Genomic DNA, 26131 nt, shown 5'->3' on the forward strand with positions numbered 1-26131 from the left:
TTGGCTCTTATCACTATACAGAAAACTAAGCAAGGCCAATTTATACTCTGGATGCGCATAAAGCAGCATCAAAAATTAAGACGCCAATATGCCTTGAAAACATTATAAAAAGCCCTCCATGTGCCGCACAGTGTTTAATTGGTTATGCTCCTTTCATGTTGCGTGAGGAGAGGATGCGAGACCTCATTTTAGAATTCATCAGTATTTTCTCTATTCCGTGTTTAGACTGATGTGCCTGCATAGAGCCTTTTCAGATGTTCTCCTCCCTCCTCCTCCTCCTCCTCCTCCTCTAACCCGTCGCTGGCCCGAAAACAGACGATCCGCAAGCTTTGCAACGCATTGTGAGCTTGTAGATCCGTCTCTCTACTCACAATCTACAGCAGGGGTCTTCGACGTTTTCAGGCCAAGGACCCCTTAGTTGAGAGAGAGATGAAGCTCAACCTTTTCATAGATTCCATATAGTTTCATCGTTTGACAGCACAATCATTAGTGTATTTTGGATTCATGTCAATGTGTGTTTTCAGATATTTAACCACTTGAACTGTCAATGCTTAATAAACTTGACCTTTCACTCTGTACTTCCTCTGCTCTTTGTCCCCTCTACACCAAACCTCTTTGCCGAAAATAGCCGATCTACAAGCTCTCGTGCTGCGAGGCTTTGTGAGCTTGTAGATCTGCTATTTTTGTCTAAAGTTCTCATAATATGGATGCTAGGATTCAAGTGGTTGATATAAAAAAGGAGAAAAAAAAGTTTCTATCACACAAAGATGTGGAGGACCTCCTGTCGTAACTCTGAGGACCCCCTAGGGGTCCCAGACCCCCTGTTGAAGACCCTTGATCTACAGACTGACCCCATCCCTTAAAATGTGATTCACCGGCTTCCTTTAAAACAGGCCTGAAAATCCTCCTTTCAGGAGGCCAAAGGGGGAGGTAATTATCACTTCTCCCTTAGACAGGCGATCAGCCCCCCCCCCCCCCCTTAACCCTACTGAATGTTATTTTTCATATGCTGATGAATTGAATACATAGGACCCCAATGGAAACAAGACCGCAAGGACTTTTTTTATGTTACCCCTTTAAACCAAGTGTTTGACTGTACTCGTGCTGTTTTGCATATCTGTCTAATGAAAAATTCAATCAATCAATCTTTAGTCGCACGGCGGAGGATAAATTAAGCAACACTCAGTCCCTCCACTGCTGACAGATCAACATTGGAATGATGGAATCATTCAAACAGACCACAGCTTTTGTTGTTGTTGTTTTCTTTTGGTCTTTAAACTCCCCATCGACGACGACGCTCACTTTGTTTTTTCATCTGACAGAATTTTCAACAGCGATTTTCCGCTACACATAATATTGGCACGTCTCACACGGAAAATCCTTATGATGCTCGCGAAACGGCGAAGAAATTGTCTCAAGTGGTTCAAAGCATCTGAAGTGGGAGAGGAGTGGGAGAGAGGATTGATGTTTGTGCTGCGAGCACCAAGCAGCCCCTGGTAACTGGCCCCGGGTCTAATCACAGACCAGCACCCCACCCCTTCCACACATAGCAGCCATAGGATTTTCTCTCACTATTCAGTGCTGATAGATGAGCCTCTCTTTGTATTTCAGCCATGCACTTTCTTAAATCTGAAAAGCCCATTCATCTTGGGCAAACGCAAGAAGAGGAGGGAGAGGAGGGGGGGAAAAAAACAGCCTCCTAAACTCATTTTTTTCACCCTTTGCCAGAGAGCTCAAGTGTCGCTCACAAGCTCTCTGAGCACTATATGTCTCTCCTCCATTAATTGTCTCAATACAGAGCCATGTCACGTGCCCTGACTACAACAACAGACGGGGAGAGATAACCGAGATTGTGCACATTGACTAGAGATGGGACGATATGAAAATTTCATATCACGATTATTGTGACAAAATAAATCGGGATTTACGATATTATCGCGATAATGGAAATCCATTATCCTGGGGCGGAAACATTTGCAAAAAAATTGCAGATCTACAAGCTCACAACTGTGAGCTTGTAGATCGGCTATTTTTTGGCAAAGACATTTGATACTGTACTGTATCAAGTACGTATATTATAAGAACCTTTTACCAATTCTAGAGGGTTTAAATGGTACCGGATATGCTTGGCAAATAAAAGGTGAATTGATCCCAGTGCATGACGGAGGACGATATCATGATAAATTAAATCTCCATGATACGATTATCTTGAGTGTTTTTTGTATCACGATAAACGATAATATCGCTTATCGTCCCATCCCTAACATTGACACATTTATACTCCGTGGTACGGCGGTGTTGCATGCCGAAAGAACCGGTTTTCATCAGTGTTTTTCAGCAAGCAGCACCTTTGTGCGATGGAGTGTGAATTAAGTTTTACTCTACTGCACTCTCTCTCCCTTTCCATATTGATAATTCCACACCACAGTAGATAAGAATCATTCTGCTTCGTATAGCCTGTTTCACGGGAGAATGATACCGCAAACAACAAAAACAAAAACAAAAATAGAGGTTCAGTGTTTCCTGATGGACTGGATTAATCTTTGCTTTTCAGGTACACTGCTTTTCAGACGTGCAAGCAAAATAGTTTATCTAGGCTTGCTGTCAAGTGGAATTCAAGCATTTAGTGTGCTAGAAAAATGGCAGCGCAATAAATCATCTCTTTTTGTGTAGTGGTAGAGAGAGGCCTTACATGGGATGTTGTGCAGACATGCTGGCTGAAGTGTAGACACTTCCATTACATATAGCAGCTAAAAACACCACTGTCAACAACATACAAAGTTTAATGGTGCTCTGGTAAACGGAAGGACCAGTTCTTTACCATCACCATAGCAAAGTGAGAGCCTATTTCCCAAAGAAGATTATCTTACAGCTGGCAATATACACCACTGTATTTTTTTTTACCCCAAAGTGCATCTGTGTGCCCATGTGTTAGGAAAGAGATAGTGTCATGTTTAATTAGTGAATTCTCACAGCGATTGTGGACACCTTGTTGACACATCCATTCCGCATGAGCTATTACTGATTCCTTTGAATGCAATTTGCATAATTATACCTCTTCCTGTCCTGTGAAGCGCATGCCTGAAATACCATGTTGCTCTCAGCAAAACAAGAGGGGGAATAGCCACATTAACCCTCGTGGCAAAAAAGAAACTCCTAATGGTGAGACCGTTTCCCCCCCTTTGCATTTTATGAGACATGATGGTTTCACAACATCAAGCATAATGTAGGGACATGCGCGCGAGACACACACACACACACACACACACACACACACACACACACACACACACACACACACACACACACACACACACACACACACACACACACACACACACACACACACACACACACACACACACACACACACACACACACACACACTATCTCGATGCCAGTGAAGGATGACCCACATTTCCACAATGGTCTCACTTACAGTACATATTTAAGTTGATCCTCACTCAATATGCAAAACCCACAGTAAACTCCTACAGTTCAAGATGTGTATATTCTCATTTACATTCTGAATGTTTATAAAGTAAACGTGACCCCCATCTCACTCCCCCCCCACCCCACCCCCACCACAGTAAACACATTCAAAGTCAGAACATAACTATCTTATCTCAGGAAGAAATGAACAGTGTGGCATTTCCCTAAAAAAAGAAATCCCATCTTTCTCATCTAATAACATTTGTTTATGTCTGCCATGGGGCGCATTTGACGAGATAGATACCTTGAACGCTGGGATATGCCGCTCAGTCCAAGCATAAAGAGAGAAATTAAATACCCCCCCCCCTCCCCCCATTGTCTCCAGACTCCTGGAGAAGGATCAATAAAACATAGCATTAGCTCCTCTCTGAGTTTAAGACCTCCGATGGGGTTTGAATCCCCCATATGATGTTGGAGGAGGCTTTACTCTTGCACATTAAAAAAACACCAAGAGTTGTATTTTGATGTTTGAATTAATCAGCGGAGAGCTCCTTCAGAACAAAAAGCTCTGATGTTGCCTATGGGATCCGTGTGCCATCTGGGATTCGAACGGCAAGTATTTAAAAGCATGTTTTGATGAATGTGTTTCAACAGCCATAATAAGCCAAAGTTAAACAGCTAATCTAGAGACCCTCTTCATATCTGAATACAAAAGTATTCTTTGCAAGTGTTCCTGCATTGTCTACCGGAAATTCTTTCCTCGGTTTAATCTTCCCCCTCGGAGAGAGAGCGTCACTTCAAAGAATTACCCGAAATGGGGATGTTGACGAAAAACAAAGCAATTGCGTTTTCCACTCCAACATAACTTCCAACTTGAAGGTTAAACCTCAAGTGGGATCTAATCACAATGCTGATTAAAATATAGGGCACTTTATGCAGACTGGATCCACACAATGAGGGATCCGAATAATAATGTTGATGGTTGAACAAAAGGCAAAGGTTGCAGCTGAAGGAGGATAGGGTGACCCCATTATTGTGTTATTTCAAAGAGGAAAAAAAGTGTCCTGTGGGCTCGACTCCATCAATAGGCTGAAAAGTTGGTAACATGGAGGCATGTGTTCACTCACGTGTGCAACGAAGGAACAGCTCGAAGCTGATAGCTTCGGGGAAGAAGCAAAAGGCTTGATCACTGAAAAACTAAAGTAAACAATTCCCCCTAACCAACCGTCTAGATTTTCCCTTCAGCGGCAGTGCTACTTGACAGTTAGAAGCTGCATAAAGAGGTGCTTATCTCTTTTTAAAAAAGTCTTCATCATTATACATTATTTTATTATTGGCTGATACAATCCCTAGTGTTAATATAAACATGAGAACCTACCTAATGAGTTCATTAAACACCACAGGATGTTACTGTCTATGTGTACTTAAATGTGTCTCAGTTGCCACGTGTTAATGTTTGTTGCACAGAACATGCTGTTAAATACTACAGTTGCCATTTCAAACAGGGTTGGCGAAAGCTTCACTAATGAACACCAATAGGAAAGATTGACAGACAGACAGTAAGAGAAAGAGAGCAAGACAAAGAGCGAGAGAGTGTTAGCCTTCTTAAAGGTCTTCTAAAGACATGGAAGACAGCATTCTTAAAAGCAAGTGATCTCCCACTAGAGCAATAATCAGTTCAGTTGAGCTTCACCACAGTGTAATTTTCCTCTAATTTCTAATCTTTATCAAAGAATGAGAAGCTAAGTGCTTTCCACACACACGCACACTATCGTGGCATTTCTGCGGGCACGCTATGGACCAGAGTGATTAGAGAACTTAGAATGCAAAGGCGTCCCCTGAAACTGAATGCATTTACAATCCCATTAAAAATGGAATTGTGTCTATGGGCCAACTGTAAATTTGAAATATCATCCCTGCACTAGTTTGGATTTTTTCATCAGCTGCCTCCTTCTCTGTCTTGTTGAATCTGTCAGAGGTTATGAACAATTTGCCCATAGAAATAGTCACTTTCTTTACCATTATGAAAAGTGTATGGCTCATCATTTGGACAATTCTCTCATTCAGGGCTGCGTTTACATGCACATGTACTGTATATTCCACTATTCAGAATTCATTCAGAATAAAAAAAATGGGAGATATGCGACCGCCAGGTCCCATACACAAACTTTAGAAGGCAATGGTAGCCATTCAGGAGGGAATATGGGAAATGGGACAGATCCATGTTGATGATATGACTTAGATACTGTGTACCGCTTTGCGTGATTTTAGCGCAGAATCTGTAGGAGCAGTGTCCAAAAATGTGTTTTGCAAGAATCAGCCTCATGGTGTCGCTAGAAGAGGGCCATGTGAGAAGTGAAGGGGTGGAGGTGTGAGGGGTGGAGGTTGTGGTCTGGCAGCCAAGGAGTGTGTGTGCAAAGTCTGGCATGGATAGGGGCAACGGTGGAGATATGAGTAGGGGAAATGTGTGACATGGCGTGACAGACTGACTGACTGTCTGCCGGTGGAGCTTGTCATAGTAACTTGCAACCTGACGGTCGCAAATATTCCATTCCAGTCAATTTGAATAGAATATTTCATTCCGGCCTGGAGGGGTGGTACAGTATATACCATTTGATATGGGATATACTTTTATTCAGATTCCATGTAAACAGTTGGGTATGAATCTCTGCAGTTGCCATAGCACCTCAAATCATAACTGACTTCGGAAACTTCCCACTGGACTTCAAGCAACTCTGACTTCAGAAGGTTGACATTTCTATTATAAATCCTTGTTTTGAGTGGTCTCGTGTAATATTGTAATATTATATATATGTTTTAACAAAAAAAGGTTTGGAATAATTCACTGAATGTCCAATGTATTTAGAATATATGAAAGTTTCAAGAAATATATGAATGTTTCAAGAAAATGTACTTTTACACAATATTCAAATTTTTCAAGAAGGATCTGTATAATTATGGTGATATAGCTAATGCCATATTGTACTACAGGTAGACAAGTGTCCGAAGGGCACCAGCCTACACAATGAGCACTTCAGCAGTAAATCACTTACATCAGTTCTCAACCTTTTCAAGCTGTGACCCCCAAAATAATCATAATTTAACTGGGGACCCCCCCCCCCCCCCCCCACCCTGACGAGCAATAAGAGTTGAGGCATAACATTTTGTATTAAATGGTTCTATTGTGAAAATAGCTGATCTACATGCTCACAACGCGTTGCTATTTTCACAATTTCTGCCTCTAATATTTGAAATATGGCCAATGTTTAATTTGTCATTTGTCCTTAAATTGTCATCTAGAAATGTGCAGATACCGTCGATACACTTAAACTTTATGTTGGTTTGTTCACTGTTGAGTGAGAAAACAATGTTGCACATTAAGCAAATCATTTGGGGACCCCCTAAAACAATGGGGGTCCCGACCCACAGGTTGAGAACCACTGACTTACATTGGGGAAGTGGTACAAATGTGAAAGCCCATTCAATCAGTGAAGCTGACAGGTCAGGGTTAGCCAATCTGGGAAGCCAACGGTTGGTCCGATGGAATTGCCACTCGGGTTACACACCATCTAACTATTTTCAATTTCCACTGCTATTTCAAAAGTATACAGATATTCGATGCAGCTCTAGCTCTGGTTATTCAATGGGCTCCAGACCTCATTGAATCACCAATAAAGAGTCACGCAACATTTGCACAATTCTTCAACATATTTATATCAAACGTGGCGATGCAATAGTAACATAATGTTGCATCTTAATTTCTGGACAGCGAATGGAATGGATTGAAAATAATGGAATTGACCGTTTAGAAAGTTAGCATAGTTAACACATACAAAGATATTGGCTACAGTATATGCCTGCATCATAGTTTTGAACAATCTCAGTGCACACACGTTGGACAGAGAGCTAGCACAAACTGCTTCATGTACAGGGCAAATTTCAAGTCGCACTAAATGGATATGCCACTCAATATAATAAATCCTATATGTTATTCTGTGGCAGGTGGGGGCAGTCGAGCATTGTTGGGGACAGAGAGAGAGGCAACGCCATTCATAATAAATCCTTCCCTATATAGGAAATGATGCAGGCCTGAACATAAGACGCCACACCAAGCATTGAATTCAGATTGTTTTGTTTTTTTTACCAAAAGGCAAAATTAATAACCTTTTTTAATTTCTATCTTTCCTACAAGGGGTGCATATAGAGCCCTATTTTAAGCTGGGGGCAGGGTTTCTGAAAGCGAGTGGTTTGGACTGGTTCTGACTTGAGTTTAGTTGGGTGAATACCTTTTCACACTTGACATCATAAACATTCTAAATGGTCCAGGTTTATTTCTTTTTGTTTATTTAAAATTTTTGTGAATATCAGCAGGTGACAGGAAATAAACACGGGTCCAAGCTGTTCCCTAGCAACCCAAAGCCACTAACAAGTACTATTAAGCCACTTATGCAGGAAAGTACTACCATAAAATTGAATGAAGTACATTTGTTTGGAATGTTTTGTCTGCATGAGTTCTCCGAGGTACAGTATATGCGGAGCCGCTACATTCGACTACATGGTCAAGGACAGACCAATCAATAACATCTGTGAACATGCTCTACAGCACCTATCTCCCAAAGCCACAAACCAGAGCACAAAGACACAAACATGTGTTTTCATCATGGTGTGAGAGCTGAGAAATAAGAGCCCACACCAAGCACTGGATTTGGATTGGATTCCCCACAAGGGAAAATTAAGTTTTATTATAGCCTACCGTTTTATTATATATTTTTATAACATGAACTATGGCCTCTCAAAGCTACACACCAGTGCACAAAGACTCAAACCTGTGCTTTCATCAAGACATGAAAGCCGAGGCAGAATAAACAATAAATGCATTCGCTTTGTGGAGGTCCCCCCCACACACACACACACACAACCACCCACCCACGCTCGCACGCACGCACACACACTTACATGCGCGCACCCGCACATGCACACACACCCGCACACACACTCCTCTTGAGTGTCCAGCAGCCGTTCACACAGGCACCTTTCTTTACACCATTTCTTCCTGATTTGATTCTAGTTAACACTTAGGTTTTCAAGTTTTCCCCATTTATCAACACACAGCATACAATTATGAATTTCAATTATAAATAGGCATGTTAAAAGAAATACCAAAATATTTTGTTCAATAGAGAGATCATTTTCAGACTGAAAGCAGCTCAATACTGGCTGATATATTACACCAATCAACAGGAAAATTCCATAAAGACTGTCTGTCAATTACTTTTTCCATATGGGTTTTGGAAAATGAAAAAATGTCAAATATGTAAATCCTTCCTCCTAAGATACAGTATGTCACGAGGAAAACCTGAAAGAATATCTGTTTCCATTAGGACAGATCGAAAATAACTTGTTTACTTGGTGTTTACCCACTTAAACCCCAGCATCAGTATTCTGGGTGGAACATTCACCAAAAATAGTCAATCTACAAGCTCACAGCACATCACGTTGTGATGCGTTGTGAACTTGCAGATCTGCCATATTTGGTGAAGAGACTGTGTGCTATAGAATGAAAAAGAACACACCAAATACAGTGCAAGTGACATTGATAAATTCCAAATATCATCAAAGTATTCTGAGGCACCCAATTTGAGAAGCCCTGTTCTAGAGGAAGGCTGTGGTTTCTATTAGCTTAGAATCCCCATTGATGATGCCATTGGTAGGCACGTTTCTTAACTGTTCATGGCTCAGCAAAGAGATGCAGAGTGAGATGGAAATAGTGCCATCCAATAGAGGACCAATTGTACGAAGATACGGTTGAAATTGGGTGACGTGCTCCTTTTAGTTGAGTTACGTTTGACATTGATTTGGGGTTGATTTATCTTTCAGTGTAGACTGCACTGTCGTACAAACAGCAATGTCAATAGAACGAATAGCAGGATTCACAATAACAACATTACGCTTGCCTCAAACACAGATGAATAGTTCCATTGAAATCTCTATATGGAACGCTCCAGAACTGTACGCACCCTGGTAGACGAGCAATAAGGGCTGTTACCAACAGAAGATAAGTCAGCCGTATTCCTTGCCATGAAAAGTTTTGAAGATTGCAGCCTTTTATTTTGTTGCTGAAAATAGTTGAATTCCCCATTTTGACAACTTTCATTCTGAGAACAAAACAAGTGTTGGCTTAATTCATTTAACAAAACATCTCCCCAAGTTCGACATCACCTGCAGCCTGAACGGTGCCTATGTTAACCATTATTATAATCATTTTGATTTGTATGCATCTAAAATGTAGACGTTTTTGAGATTCTGAATTAGCTTTATACCTCAGATCAATATTTCGTGATCGTGATTTTTACAGTTTCCTTCCATAGATACCCTACAAATAATACAAATAATCAGTAGTGTCTACATGTATAACGAAACATGGTACGGTTACAATTTGACTCAATCTCAATACCAGTTTCACCCTCTTCCGACCTACTTACTTACATGCAGCCAGGTTAGTAGAAGCTATTGCACAGCCTATAGCAACCAGATATAATTAATTCAGTTAAAAGTCATCTATCTATCTATTCATTCACAAAATCTGTCTGTCTGTCTGTCTGTCTGTCTGTCTGTCTGTCTGTCTGTCTGTCTGTCTGTCTGTCTGTCTGTCTGTCTGTCTGTCTGGAGCATAATTTGGGCCCTGTCCGACCAAACATGCCGTATGTCTCTCATATGACCTGAGGGTGTGCAGTGCCAATTAGGGTTGGGATCTTTTAGGATTTTAATGATTCCGGTTTCTTAACCATTCCCTCTTAACGGTCCGATTCCTTAACGGTTCCCTTTAACGATTCCTATAGGGGGTTCCAAATGGAGTCTGTAAGTCTGTAACTCTGAGAGTGTACAAATGGAACCAAATGGACCCTTACGGTCCATTTGTTCATTCAGAGTTATCCTTGAAATTAAAATGTTTGTATAGCAGACGTGAAGTCAATCCACATACTACAGTAGCTCTGACAGTGTGCTAAAAAACGGTTCCGGAAAATGTTCCAAATGTGATGGAACCGATTCCGGTTCCTCAATGTTGGATCCTACGGTTCCTCCGGTTCCGGATCCCAACCCTAGAGCCAATGAATGGCAATTGCGGGGACCAACGGTTTCCGAGAACTGAAAAACCAAGAATATATATTTTTTTCCAGAGCGCTGCCGTGTAGCTGCGGTGTCGCACACACACATAGGTGCCGCTTGACATTGCAGTTATGGTTGGCGCTCTGAGAAATCGGTCTATATCTGTCTTGCCGCGGGTCTGGGGAAGATGCACCGAATCTCTGTATGGCGTTGGCAGATGGGGAGTGTGGACACCAGCTTCTCTGATTGCCGGCTTACCTGAGCTTTGCTGCTCGTCTATGCCGCTTAGCCAATTCATACATTTGGCATTGTGTGCTACGTAACAAATAGCAAAGTTTACAAGAAGCATAAATATCTGTATCCGTCTGTCCGCAGGGTCTGCTGAGGATGCATTAACTCTATGTTTGGGGCAGGGGTGTTGCACCAAATTCTGGGCCCTGGGTACAAGGATTCACTTCAATTATTTTGTGCTTTAAATATTGAAAAACAGCAGGTATACAAGCTCACAGCACGGCCGCGAGTTTGTAGATTGTGAACATTTATGTAAGTCTTTGTATATTTCAAATCCTTCTAAGGTTTTTCGAAAAACCAATGTTATGTCAGTGGTGCTCAAACCTTTTCATGTGAAGGACCCCCAAAATGATATGTATTTGGCCACGGACCCCCATCTCAAAATATTTCGTTCCAGGGACCCACCCAGAAGCAAAATCTGAGTTACAAATGTTCACTTAAAAAATACACATATTCAAAGATATGCACACATTTTCACGACTTTTCAAAAATAGCAGATATACAACCCCACAGCGCAGCACTCGGTGCCGGGCTGTGAGCTTGTAGATCTGCTATTTTTCAATAGCTAAAGTATCAAATAAATAAGGCCCCTCCACCTTGGGCCCTGGTATTTCAGTCCCACTTTTCCCCCCCTTGTGACGCCCCTGACCCAACCCATTGGAACCACTGATTGGCAAAGCTTAAATGCGTCATGTTTGTGCAGCTTAACCAATTTGGGTGGCAGCGTGTACAGTATGCCCTAGTATGCACAGCAGCCATATTGGAAGGAAATTGGGCCCCTTCCTTACTTCCTTCACAGGTGTTAGTTACCATTGCCAATGATAGATTTGAATACCTTACCTGTCATCTGGCATGGCCGGGCGCTCCATCTACAGTAGCACAACTGCGTGGGTGGGTGGGGGTGGTCAATCTCTGTCACTGCACTAGCAACTCCTACAGGTTGGTCAGGGCACCGGTTCAGCGGGGAGTGGAACTAGGAAGGGTACCGTGGTCACATGGTTTGTCATCCTCCCAAGACCAGGCAGTCGGGTCAGCAGTGATAGAGGCTACAAGGGAGAATTCAAAAAACAACTAAATTGAGAGAAAATGCAGGGGGGAAAATATAAAGAAAGAAAAAACTACAAACAATATAGTATGCGGTATTCTGACTACTGGGTCATGACATTTGGGACATGCCATTCTCATGCATAACAGTACTTTTGCTTGTTTTTGTAGCATACAGTAGGCTACATTGTGTTTTGTGCTGCAAACTAAATAAGAAAAACACCATCAACTTGAACTTGAAATGATATCCAAACATCATGTGCAGTGCATGTTTGGATATAACAGAATAGGCTAGTCATGATTATAGCCATTAAACAGGCTGTGAAAAGAAAACAGGATTATGTGGGTATACATGGCAGATTTGAACTTGACGGTCACTGTGACTGTCAGATGGATACAGTTATTGTTCACCAATTCTTAAATGACAAAGGTATCCCAATTCTATGTTATGAACATGTGAGGCGACCACTGAATGGGGCACTTTCTGCTTGCGCAAAGGCACACATGCACGCACGCACACTATAAAGCATGTAGGCTATTTAGCCGTTTGTGGAAAATAAATTGAGCTGTATTATTAATGGCTGTAGCCTATACGTTGATCATGAACAGTGCAAAAAAATACCTCCAAGCAATGGCATGTTTTTTCCCCCCACTTCTCCTTTTGCTATATTTACCCCCATAGGCACTCTCAAAACAGGCTTAGGGGTTTTAAGAGGGCTTTTTTTTTCTTATATTCTAAAGCGAGAGGGATTGGTCACACTTGGTCTCATTAGCATGAGGAGCTGTAGCTATAAACACCGCCGCTGCAGAATTTGGAGCTGTGTTGAGTGAGGGCGAGGCAACAAGCTGCGCGTCTCTACCGGCTGGCTCCGCTCCGCGCGGTGAGAGAGAGAGAGAGAGAGAGAGAGAGAGAGAGAGAGAGAGAGAGCGAGAGCGAGAGCGAGAGCGAGAGAGAGAGAGAGAGAGAGAGAGAGAGAGAGAGAGAGAGCGCGCGCGCGCAAGTAACTTTGCGCACAGTTTCAGTTCAGAGCAGGAGCAGGTGCATGCTGGTGCTGGATGGAGAGCGCGTGAGAGGCTGCCTCGCTGGGAAGAAATAACAACTCCTTGAAAGATGATGGTGCGAGTTAACTTCACAGGCTGGATTTTTATGCTATGGATGATTCAACATGTTATTATTTTTGTCTCACTGGTCGAGTCCGAGGGAAATACCGTGCGCTACCAGACCAACGAGGAGGACGGACCCGGCACGCTGATCGGAAACCTCGCCAAGGACATGTCCTTGAGCCTGTCGTCTCACCACAGCGGCGCCAAGACCAATTTCAGAATGATGAAACAGTTCAACGACACGTTCATCAGGGTGAGGGAGAGCGACGGCGAGCTGACCGTGGGCGAACGCATCGACCGGGAGAGGATATGCAGGCGCGCTCCGCAGTGTCTCATTACTTTTGACGTCGTAAATTTCTCAAAAGATCGGTACAAATTGATCCACGTCGAGGTGGAGGTAAAGGATATCAATGACAACTCTCCGGAGTTTCCGAACCGGGAGTCCGTGGTGGAGATCTCCGAGAACGCACCGGTGGGGTCCCGTGTCCCTTTGGATCCGGCTGTGGACGCCGACGTGGGATCAAACTACATACAGAGCTATCAGATCTCTGTCAACAGTCATTTTTCCATTGACGTGCTCCTGAGAGCGGATGGGGTTAAATATGCGGAATTGGTGCTAATGAAAGAGCTCGACAGGGAGACTCAGTCATCATACACAGTGGAGCTGGTCGCCACAGACGGAGGCAACCCGCACAGATCGGGGTCAACGAAGATAACTATAAAAGTGACTGACTTCAATGATAATAAGCCCGTTTTCGACCAGAGCAGTTTCTCGGTCAGTTTGCCAGAGGACGCTCCGGTCGGCACTGTCATATTGGACTTGAACGCAGTTGACGCCGACGAGGGCTTAAACGGAGAGGTCGTCTACGGATTCGGAAAACAGGTTTCTCTCGAGATCCGAGAACTTTTTGAAGTGGAAAATAAATCGGGCTGGCTGGTGCTCAGGAGCCAGGTCGACTACGAGGACAAAAAAACGTACGAACTAGACGTGCAGGCGACCGATCTGGGCTCCAATCCGAGCCCCTCCGTCTGCAAAATCATAATTCACGTCAAAGACGTCAACGACAATGCCCCGGAGATCAGCATCACCCCGATGACCTCCATAACCACCGGCATCGCGCACATCAGCGAGGCAGCGGACAAGGACAGCCTAGTGGCGCTGATCAGCACCCTGGACAGAGACTCCGGCATCAACAGTCAGGTTCACTGCACGCTGTACGGCCACGACCACTTCAAACTTCAGCGAGCCCACGAGGACAGCTACATGATAGTGACGGCGGCCCTCCTGGACAGGGAGAAAATCGCCGAGTACAACTTGACGGTGATGGCCGAGGACTTCGGGTCACCTCCGCTCAGGAGCATCCTCCAGTACACCGTCAGACTCAGCGACGAGAACGACAACGCCCCTCAGTTCAGCAAACATGTCTACGAAGTTAGCGTGGTGGAGAACAATGCACCTGGGGCATACATCACAACAGTCGAGGCCAAAGACGGCGATCTGGGCAGCAACGGTAAAGTGACTTACAGACTTTTAGACAGCGTTGTAATGGGCTCCCCTATGAACACATTTGTCTCACTCAATTCGGTGTCCGGATCAATATATGCCCTGAGAAGCTTCAATTATGAATTCATGAAACAGCTCGAGATACACGTCCAGGCGAGTGATGCGGGGTCACCCCAGCTGCAGAGCACTGCTGTCATCAGGCTAAAAATAGTTGATCAGAATGACAACCAGCCCTCCATCATAGAGCCGGTCCTCTACAAAGGATCTGCTGAGGTCTTCTTGCCCAAAGACGCGCCCGCGGGTTACGTGGTAACCCACATAAAGGCCACGGATGCCGACGAGGGCATCAACGCGCAGCTGTCCTACAAAATCGCCGAGGGAGGACACCTGGGCTTCAGCATCAACAGGGCCACGGGGAAGGTGCACGTGAGCCGTCAGCTGACCTACGACCTGACGGACAGCGTCAAAGTCACGGTCACGGTCAGTGACAACGGGACCCCTGCCCTGACCTCCACGGCCACCATACACTTCGGCTTCACGGAGGGCACCGGGTCCAGCGTGCCCTCCATGGTCCAGAACGACGGCGAGGAGCTGTTCGAGTGGGACATGTCCATAGCCATCATCATCGTCCTGGCTGGGAGCTGCTCCCTGCTCCTGCTGGCCATCATTCTCATCACGACCACTTGCAGCCGCCGGAAAAGGGAGAAGAGAGAGGCGGCGTACGACCAGAAGGTCGAAGACATGCCGGACGTGGAGAGCGAGGAAGGCGGTCACATCGACTCGCTGATCGCCGGCCACAAGGCCAAGACGTTTGACGTGCACCCATTTCCAGAGAAGCCCCCGTTGGCCGGCACCAGCACAATGGAGACGGGCTGTGAAGATGGCCGACAGAAAGCGACCATGTTTGAGAACAGCAGGGTGATGGAGGGCAAGTTGAAGGTAAGTAATCAAGCTTATTGCAAACTGACTAAACCAAATGATCCCTATTCTGTTATAGCAGATCTACAAACTCACGTGTCTGCAACAGTGAGCTTGTAAAAGGAGAGGACTAAGTACAGACCCCAGAGAGACTGATCAATCATCAACTAATAGTGTAATAGAATAGAATACAATAGACTGTATTTGCCAGAGCATAGGACATTTTGGAGCTCAGCTACCAGGGTCAGCATTAAAAAAAAAGACAAGACAAAGAAAACATACATTCTACATTACATACAGTATATCCTACCATACTCTTGAAAAGGCAAATAAACTGCACTTCACCGATCATGATTCAGTTCATCAGTCATGATTCATATTGGGTTTGAATCACTGGTTAAATTTGATGTGGATGTTGTGTTTTCCATCTTGCAGGGCTACTCTACACTACCTGGATATGGAAAAGAAACCCTCAGGCCTATAACCATATGGAAAGGCAACTCATTCACCACCATTTCAGCGAGAGATCCCCAGATCAGTGGAAAGGATAGCGGCAAGGGAGACAGCGATTTCAACGACAGTGATTCTGACATAAGTGGAGATGTTCACAAAAAAGAGTCTCCACCGATAAACAGTAAGTATATAGGCCTATCTGCATGGTATGTGGGTCCACACTCCTGTCGGTCACTGTGACCATGTCTTTGTTGCGACCGTAGGTCGCACTTACTATCAAAACCTGCACAGTCAGTCAGTCTGTCTGTCTGTCTGTCCGTCTGTCTGTCACACCTCACACGTCACACTATTGCCCTGCTCATATCTCTGCAACCGTTGCCCCCATCCATGCCAAATTTTGCACACACGCTCCTTGCCTGCCAAACTACAACCTCCAAGGACCCCCGGAGCTCCAGGGACCCCCAGGTCCCTGGGGGACCCCCAGATGTAAAAAATGACCAAATGTGCAAAAATGACCAAATGACCACCCCAACGGGGCTGCTCACGGGGAATTCCCAGGGACCACCGACTCCTGCTGCTCCAGAACGGATGCAAAAGTGGTGGCGCCCCCAGTGGAGGACCCCCTCCACTGCAGCTCACATAAAATGCCGTAACTCGGGCTAGGAGGGTCCGGGAGAGCCGGGGCCGGTACCTATTCGTCCGCCAAGGCAACGCGGACACCCCACCCCTCATTTCTCACATGGCCCTCTTCTAGCGCCACCATGAGGCCGATTTTTAAAACACATTTTTGGACACTGCTCCTACAGTTTTTGCCCTAAAATCACACAAATCGCTACACAGTATGTCTACACTCATCCCATCACCATGAATCTGTCCCATATAGCGCCACCTTCAGGCCGATTTTTACAAACACATTTTTGGACACTGCTCCTACAGATTTTGCCCTAAAATCACGAAAATCACTACACAGCATGTCTACACTCATGTCATCAACATGGATCAGGAAGATTTTGGAAAAACAAATTTTTGCCCTATTTGTGGAGATAAGCGACCTACGGTCGCTTATCTCCCGATTAGGGAGTCTTACTGGTGTAATAAGGCTGAGAGTGCTCCTGGCACAAGCATTTCATTGTATCTGTACCTGTATGGATGTGTGTGACAATAAAATTGAACCTGAACCTATCGTGACTCACCACTGTCGGACAAAAACCTTGTATCTCCAAGTTTCAAATTTGTATGTTTTTTTCATAAATTAAAGCACTACTTCACCATACAAGAGTGTCGCACAAAACTAGTGAAAATAGGTGTTGTGTGCTTGTAGATCGGCCATTTAAAAAAGTAAAAAAAGGAAGGTTTTGGACATACATGGTTTCCACCCGACAACGACGCCATACTCCAATCATTTGTTTCAAACTAATATCATAATCATGTTACATAGTGAAAACACTAAAAGCCCTGAACAATGAAACTAATGGTGATATCCAACACATATCCTCATACTGAGTCATAAACATCCACTGACATCATTATGTTCATGTCATAATAGGGTGTCACCCATCAACACAGTAAATTCCCAGAGAGTGTAAAGATTAAGCCTTAATGGACCCCCATTTCCATTTCTACACTCAGATAAATTAACATTGTGTATTATTGCGACTGTAGGTCGCTATTTAGTATGACAACCTGCAGCTCATGTCTGTCTGTCTGTCTTTCTGTCTGTCACACTTCATGCACCATATATGGCCAAGACACTTGCAAATTGACTTCCGACATCATAGATGTCTGACGTCATAGACCACATGAGACTGACACAATATGTCCATATATGGGCATTCCCAGATGATGCCCTGTTAGGGCAACCACACTAATATAATCCCTTTTATGCCCATATATGGAGATCCCTGATGTCATCAACATTAAGCCTCAGCTCCTCATCGCGTCTAAGACGTCAGACATCTATGATGTCAGATGCCCATATATGTGTCAGTCTCATGTGGTCTATGACCTCAGGCTCAGACATCTATGATGTCTTTGGAAGAAAAGAAATTGGTCAAAGTTGATCCCATGCCAAATCGCCAGCGCTCGCCCAGCAGTCTGCCGTCACCCAGGCGGATGCGCGTGTGCCCATGTGCACGAAGGGCGAGGTCGCTTCTCGCCCCTTAGGGCGTCTTACTAGTATAAGTGACATGGGTAAGACCATACATATGCATAATCATGATGTTGTAAACTACTGTCATTTGGTGGCACCAGATACCCTTGTTCAAGCTAGCAATAGTATTCATTCCACATTCTGAGAGTGTGACTGTTTCCACAGATCTTTGGGCCTGTACAAGTGAGTGCAAGATCCTGGGCCACTCTGACCGGTGCTGGAGCCCGTCAGCTACCAGGCCAAACACCAGCCTGGCCACTGGACCCCATCTCTCAACATTCTCTAAGACAGCGACGCTTCCGCGAGACGCCAAAAGAGAAGCCTATTGTCCAGCTCAATTACCCAAGACCCACGGTCTGCAAAGTGTCTACGAAAAAGTCCAACACGAGGAATTTGACTATATACTTGTTGGTCCATCAACACCAGCCAGAATACAGGAGGCTGATGAGATCTCCATTCCAGAGTATTCACACTCCTAGAACCGTACAGTGTCAAATCCTGTGTTTCTACCGTGTAACGAATGATCAAAAAGAAGCTAATCAAAAAGGAATTCTGCCTTTATACTGTATAGTCCTTTTACATTAATTGACTCCATGTTGGATTGTTGCAGTGTTTTGTATGTCTTCTGTCTCTTATATGGCTCTTATAGGCTAATGTATATGACTGTTTACTGTATCATGTGTAATATGCAAGATTTTGTATATCAATAATATATTTTTCATAATGATTCAATGTAAAGAACAATTTTATTATGACTTTTGAAGAGCATGTGTTACTATTTAAGGGGCATGATGACCAATGGACAATTAGGCAAAAGAAAGGGGCCTTCTGAAGTGGAAAACAATCAAGTATCAAAGATTACCCTGTTTGTGGTAGATTTTGTCACATTGTTGCACAAATAAATATTCAAAACCAGAATACTATTGTTCTGCTGATAAATCAGGCCAGAGCACAAAGAAATAGTTCCAGTTATATGGGCTTATTCAATCTGAAGAGAAATGGTAGAGGCACAGTACGACTTATCGTCTCCAGAAAATATTCATGAAGCCCACAGAATAACCTCAATTAGACAACTGAGCACGTCCGAATTGCCTTACGGGCTTATAAGCTACAGTAAATACAATGTGGTCCTCAAGCGATTGTGCCTACAGTGATGTGGAATACAAACTGATGTCATCGTCTTTACAAGGTAAAAAAACAATGTAATTACAGTGCCGTGTTAATTTGCATACACATCCAGCTGATCAAATGCTGTTTCAATTACATCTTTTTCGAGGGTCAAAGAATCCCTTCACCTTTTCTGATTGCCTCGCAGCTTGCCAATTATCGCAAAATTGTGTTTCAAACGGTTTCCCAGCAACGGTGGCAGTGCATATTTAAATCTCTTTAGCAATGTGTTCACCTTCTTGTTAAAGTTATGATAAGGAGCAAGTAACCTCGGCCAAGAGATCACCTCCCTTCTGTTGTCAAATCAGAAAAGCCATTATCAGACACAGTTGTGTATGTGCATGTGTTCACACATGCCTTTAAATACACTAAACCAAACTGCAGTGGTGGAAGAAATTCACAGATTTTTTTATTTATTTAAGTATAAATAGCAATTCCACAATATAAAAATACTGTTTTCATTCTTTTACTTGTAAAAGTACAAAGGTATTGGCATCAATACTGTATATACTTAAAGTACCAAAGGGAAGGTACTCAAATGTTTCTAACATTAAACTTCTTAAAAAATAGCCGATCTACAAGCTCACAACGCATTGCAATCTTATAGATTATTTTCTTATAGACTATTTTCGAAAAGCCAAAGCATAAAATAGGGCTTAATTGCTTAAAGTAAATGTTTTAATAATGCTCAAACGCTACAATCTAACGTTTTCAAATAGTTGTAGTGGGGTAAAAAGTGCAATATTTCGCCTCTGAGATATAATGGAGTAGGAAAAAAATGGATTTGCTCATGTAAAGTAACCTCAAAGTACTTCAAAATTACTGCTACTTAAGTACAGTACTTAAGTAAAAGTACTTTACTTTCCACCACTGGAAAAATTGTCAATCTTGTATGCATGCATCATGTTACCAGACAGTAGGGCAAATTGCTCAATCCCTATAATACCTGACATATGACATATTCTTGTCTTATGTTTGAGAAGTAGGCTTGTGGAGACAGCTAAAGGAGCAAAACATAGCATACATACAGTAGGCTATTTCAGTCCATGAAGCCTACTTTGTTTCAGAAGTCAGGACACATGCACATTTGCCGATTACTTTCTCTACCTGAAGAATTCCAGCTCCGTCACACGCACGTCACTCACACTCACATGTGAAATGGTCCTCTTGTGGACACCAGGGAGAACCAACAGTAATATAGGCCACAGAAAACAACATGGGAGAAACTTCGGAGAAAGAAAATTCCTCACATTTTGAAAATTGCTTGCCTCCGGTAAGATATCATTCTAATTGTAGACTACATCATTTCAAAATATAGTTGTACTATATGGTCTACTAAAATTGGACACATAGGCCTAAAGTATTTATGGATTATGGTAAACAGACACTCATATTTTACAATCTACTGTATGTGGTTTACTGCATTATTCTAAGGCATACAGCACATCGACTAGTCAATCCTCTGCAGCAATTGGTCGCCTTCTAAGATTTGGAGCCGCAGCTCTCATTGTCGGGGCAGTGTTGATGTTGTGTGCCTCCATTGGAGCTTTCTACCTGTGGAAAGTCAGTGATAGAAACGTAAGTATTACTATGTTGCCATGCCTGTTGAATGAGGATATGCAAGTACATAATGACATACACCAAGGCTAGTCTTACTAGGCTACGTATGGTGGTAATCAGCCCACATACCTGGTCAAAAATAATGATTTCATCTTCACTATTTATGAAAATGCCGAAGGAGGAGATCTCATCAGCTGAGATGGCCTATCAATAAATGCCACATTTTCTGATCTTGAAATAGCATATACGTTTCTCATTCTAAGCTGCACATTTTAAATTCCATTTGAGTAACTTGGGCCAGGTAACTTTGCCCTACCTCATTAGGGATACTTGAATATTTATTTGTGTCATAATGAGCTCCCCTGTAGGGCAAATCCCTCTGTCAAGGTCTGCAGCGGTATCCTCTGTGGTGCTCTATTCAAATCTGTAGGTGCTTAGAATGCAACGTCTGTCCAGGAGAGAGAGAGTTTGTCTGTTTTCTTTAGCAAAGGGAGGAGGACACACCAGCAACGTTATGTTAACTGAGTCAGACAAAGTGCATATGGCTAGGGTCAAGTCTATTACATTTTTATTCTAGTCTCTAATCTTACCTGTTAGGTCTATTAGACCAGGGTTTCTCAAAGTGGGTGCCGTGACGCAAGTCCAGGGGTGTCAGCACAGAATACTTGGATAATATTTGGAATTGATCAATATCACTTCAGTTTAACCACATGGACCGACTTGGTGCCATCTTTTTCAGCCTACAGTACACCAAGTCTCTTCACCAAAAAATTGCAGATCTACAAGCTCACAGCGTTGTGAGCTTCTAGATCGGCTATTTTTGGTGAATGTTCATCCCAGTACAGGGATGCTGGGGTATAAGTGGTTGAACAGAATTTAAAGTAACTGTAAAGTAACAATGTAATTCAGGTGTGCTGTGGATTAAAAAAGTTAGGTAACAATTACGTGTATGAATTTGTACCTTATTGTATTGTTGCAGTGTTACCAAAAGTTATTTACATTGGTGCCCTGAGCCAAAAATGTTTGAGAACCACTGTACTAGAGCACAGATTGGTGTTTTGACCAATATATTATCAAAAAATTAAAAAATCTATTCGAAAAACACGAGTTGATAACAAACATAAAGCAAGGAAATAAATACAAATAATGTTTTGATGGATAAATGCAAAGGATTTCATGCAAATGAAATGTTCTCTTTACAGTTTATTTCCTGCCGTATCGATATGGCAGCCTCTGTATCGATACGATTATCGGCAAGGAATTGCGATACGATTATTGCCGCAACGATTAATTGAGTACAGCCCTAACCTGTACCAATCCTGTTTTTCATGCTTACCGTTGCTGTGACACCTGAATTTCCCCAGGGATCAATCAAGGTCTATCTATCTTTTACCACTTAAGCCATATGTACTGTACTTTGTGAACGAATAGCGAAAAATCTTGATTTACAACTTGTGACGCGTTGTGAACTTTAACTTGAGGATGCCCAGGATTAATGTGGTTAAGGTTGATGTACTGGCAGAATGTAAATGACAAAAAAATGAATCGCCTGATAAATCTGTCTTTAACATTATTCTTTGCATTCAACCAGGTTTATAATGTTCATTACAGTATGAGCATCAACGGGAAGGTGAAGGAGGGGTCAATGGAAATCGACTCCGATAATAACCTAGAGAGGTTCAGGACCGGGAGTGGAGACGAGGCAGCTCAGGAGATTCACGACTTTCAAATTGTGAGTTGCCCTTCATTTTCCCTCCAGCAGGAATAGCTCAAACGCAAATATGGCATGTGCTTAGGAAAGTAGCGGAGGTGTGAGTGTAAACATGGCAGCTCTGTGATTTGATACAGGGAATCACAGGGATCCGCTTCTTCGGCGGGGAGAAGTGCTATATAAAATCGGAAATCAAAGCCAACCTTCCCGACATGGGAACTCACAACAAAGAGTCACTGATGTTTGACCTGGTATGGTATGCTTCATAGAAACACACGTCTCTCTCTCTCTCTCTCTCTCTCTCTCTCTCTCTCTCCCTCTTTAACTCTGAAAGTATATTTCTGTAAATTACCACTACAAGATTTCACTGTGCGAAAAGTCAGTTACGGCTGCTTGTTAATGTTCAGTTGTTAAAACATATTTATTTTTGCCAGATTTTTCAAATTTATAGTCATAATGCAAATTCCCCAATTTCCCCACACGATTGTGTAATCTTGTATCTGCCAAGCCCCTACTCGCTAGTGGTTCCCCAACTTTTAGGGCTCAGGTCGCCCCTGTAAATAACCTTTTCATTCACGGCACCCCTGAATTACATTGGTACATGTTAAGGTACATAAAAATGTAAATCTATAACATACAATGTCACAAGGAGAAAATCAGTTTCCATTAGGACAGATAACCGTACCTTTATAACCTACTCTTACCCCCATTTTGTTTTATAATGCAATTTGAATGGGTCATATAGGTCATGGGTGTCCTGGCTGACTTTGAAGAAACACTTGAACCACAGCATCCCTCTATTCTGGAGGGAACATTCACCCCAAAATATAGCCGATCTACAAGCTCACAACGCGCCGATTTCGTGCAGATCAAAAAAGAACGCACCAACTACAGCGTAGCTCAGATCCGTTGTAATAACTATAGAGGCACCCCTGGTGTCACAGCATCCACTTTGAGAAACCCTATAGTGCATACAGAGGAACACTGTATTCCTCAAAGTTCAACACCCCTACTTGGCAGGCATCCTTGTATGGGGTCGCTAGAGTAGCAACCCCCCCCCCCCCCGGTGCGTCTCTCCCGCAAGCATTGCCAATTTGTGTTTGTTGGAACGAATTGTGCATCACATGCATGTGTACAATGAAGCCTCTTTCAATCCTATGTCAGACAGATGAAATCATGCCGGTGAAGTATGATGGCGAGTCTCTGATTTGGGTCGCGGCAGACCAGCCCCTGAACGACACCGGCTTCCTTAGTACCCGAATCCTAGACCTCTGTGGGGACCTTCCCATCTACTGGATACAACCTACCTATCCTAAAGGTGGGCCCTGTTCACTTAATTATTGCTCCCCGTTATCATAATTTGTCCTGTAGCCTATAGTGTATACACTAAAATCCTAACCCTTATTCCATTTGATTATATTTATACACTAATTAACTCTGAGGACCATACTGCTGGGCTGGAGTTGGGCTGGAGATTTAGAATAAATCGATTCTTAGAATATCATTATAATTGTTTTAATTGTGAATGATGACACCATTTTGTTGCTTAATTACATAATAACAAGGTAATTAGTACCGAGCCAGATTACTGAAATACCATACCATACCATAATTAGAACTGACCGTGGTGTAGCGGTCCAGGCGCTATAGGCTCTAGCTTAACAGTGCATCACGGGTTGGAGTTCCAGATGATCTTTACTGCATGTCTCTCCTCATTTCTCTCTCCGTGTTTCCTGTCCATCTCCACTTCCTACTGTAACATAAAGGCAGAAAAGAAAAAAAGAACTGTCACATTCGGCTGCCATTGGGATAATCAGTTTGACTAACTGTTAAAGTGCCATGCTGTCCACATTGATGAACTGGATCATTTGACAGGATTTTCCATACAGATATCAATATATCAACACAGCAAAGTAGTTATAGTGATATTTATATGTTCCCATATCGTCTTCATATTGAGTGAACCTAGGCAGTGTTACCACTTGTGATATTGTAGCTACATTATACAAACCCTTGCAGTGTTCAAAACCTACTTATGAGAATCCATCAACCTTGACATGAACACGCTCCATTTAATGTCCTCCCGTATGGCCATGATATCTACAACTTTTTACAATTTAGGCCCTTGTCTTGGAAGTTAACACACTTACACGATACACTAATGCCGCGAACACACGCCACACACTTGGAGACACTTTTACACAAAAAGTCTTACATTAAAAAAGGATGATCCTGAAATATGCAAGAGTGTGTGATATCACTGCAGCTAATTCAATTATTCAGGACGACCGAGGCGGTCCTGCCCGTGTAGAATTGAGCTCTTGAGGACACATGTATGGCGTCTTGTCCATGATGACCCAATACCCGTGCCTCCTGTGGCTGGCGTAACAGATGGAGAGAGGAGAAAAAGAGACACCCTGCGAGCCAAACGGCAGTTTAGCATGGAGGAGTTTGAGCCAGCTGCCGAGGAGAAGGACGTGGCGGGCCGTTCGGAGGAAGAGGAGGGTGCGTCGTCTGCGGCGGGGTCTGCGCTCAATCCTGAAAATCCTTATCACGTGAGTCTGGGACATGTCCGCGGCACTCTTGTTTATGATAAACAGGGTTATTATCATTGCTGCTGAATTATAGATGAGCTATCAGAGTCATAGGGGATGTAATTCCGAGCCCTAAAGCAACCCCTAAAGAAATGTATTATGAATTGATGTTTCCCCCCTTTTTTGCAACACCTTCACGGATGAGTTTATGGCTCCATGCTTGGGTAAACAGCCTTGCCGTGAATTTAATCCCATAGAGATAAGTATGAGATTGGAAATTGACTAACCCACATTCAGTGTCTACCATCAGTTCCATGGGATGTGATGGTTCGGGTGAGTGGGTGTCACATTAGCAGCCACAAACACAGGTCACGATAAGAGCCTCCCGTTATTTATGACCCCACCAACCGCTGTGAAAATCGTTACTCCCGACAGTCATTAAATCTCCCTTCGCTCAGGAAAGAAATTGAGTCGTATTTTTGGAGCGAATCAAGACGTTGTGGAGGATATGTTGGAATTCAAAATGAATATGAATTAGCCTCAGAGTGTTGAAACATAAAGACAAACAGACGCGGGCTTAACTTTTCCGCTTCTGATCTTCAGCAGCGCAGGGGAGGCGGCGGCGCGGCGGGAGAGGAGGAAGGCACCATGGCCTTTGACCCCATGCTGGACCACCTGGGGATCTGCTGCTCCGAGTGCCGACGCAGCTACACCCACTGTCAGAGGGTGTGCGAGCCGCTGCGAGGCCACTGGCCCTGGCCGTACAACTACAGGGGATGCCAGGTGGCGTGCCGCGTGATCCTGCCATGCCGCTGGTGGGTGGCGCGCATATTAGGCGTTGTGTAAAGAAAATAAACACGCGCTGCATTCACGACACGCCAACATTACCAAAAAAATACGTCAAAATCTATTCCTTAAAGGAGTAGTTCACCCCCAAAATGACTTTTTTTCTATTGATTACTCATGCCATGGAGACTTGAGGTTTTTGTTGCATTCCTAAAACAAAAATGTAATTAAAAAAAAAAAAAAGTACCCTGACGGTTTCCCCATCCACTGCCATTCATTTGGGTCCCCAACCAGGGCCATGCATCCGGGTCCCCATCCGGAATCAATGGGGGTAATTTTCTATAGGCCTAATCACATTTTTGTCTTAGGAA

General features: G+C 43.4%; 2 protein-coding genes across 2 annotated transcripts; both read left to right on the plus strand.

Moving 5' to 3' along the window:
* Positions 1–13030: 13030 nt before the first annotated feature.
* LOC308307542 (protocadherin 8) lies at positions 13031–18481 on the plus strand (the record flags this gene model as incomplete). Its single annotated transcript, XM_080752808.1, has 3 exons — positions 13031–15421; positions 15836–16034; positions 18168–18481. The coding sequence occupies 3 exons, from the start codon at positions 13031–13033 to the stop codon at positions 18479–18481; spliced, it is 2904 nt and encodes a 967-aa protein (XP_080608934.1).
* A 2167-nt stretch (positions 18482–20648) lies between these two features.
* On the plus strand, positions 20649–25820 carry LOC308308019 (leukocyte cell-derived chemotaxin 1-like; the record flags this gene model as incomplete). Its single annotated transcript, XM_080753375.1, has 6 exons — positions 20649–20747; positions 22321–22461; positions 22578–22691; positions 23605–23758; positions 24832–24995; positions 25581–25820. Exons 1-6 carry the CDS (start codon positions 20694–20696, stop codon positions 25818–25820), a joined length of 867 nt encoding a protein of 288 aa, XP_080609501.1. The 5' UTR covers positions 20649–20693.
* Between the last annotated feature and the right edge of the window lie 311 nt (positions 25821–26131).

The sequence above is a fragment of the Nannobrachium achirus genome, assembly GCF_963921795.1.
Source record: "Nannobrachium achirus genome assembly, chromosome: 22".
In the NCBI taxonomy this organism is placed as follows: domain Eukaryota; kingdom Metazoa; phylum Chordata; class Actinopteri; order Myctophiformes; family Myctophidae; genus Nannobrachium; species Nannobrachium achirus.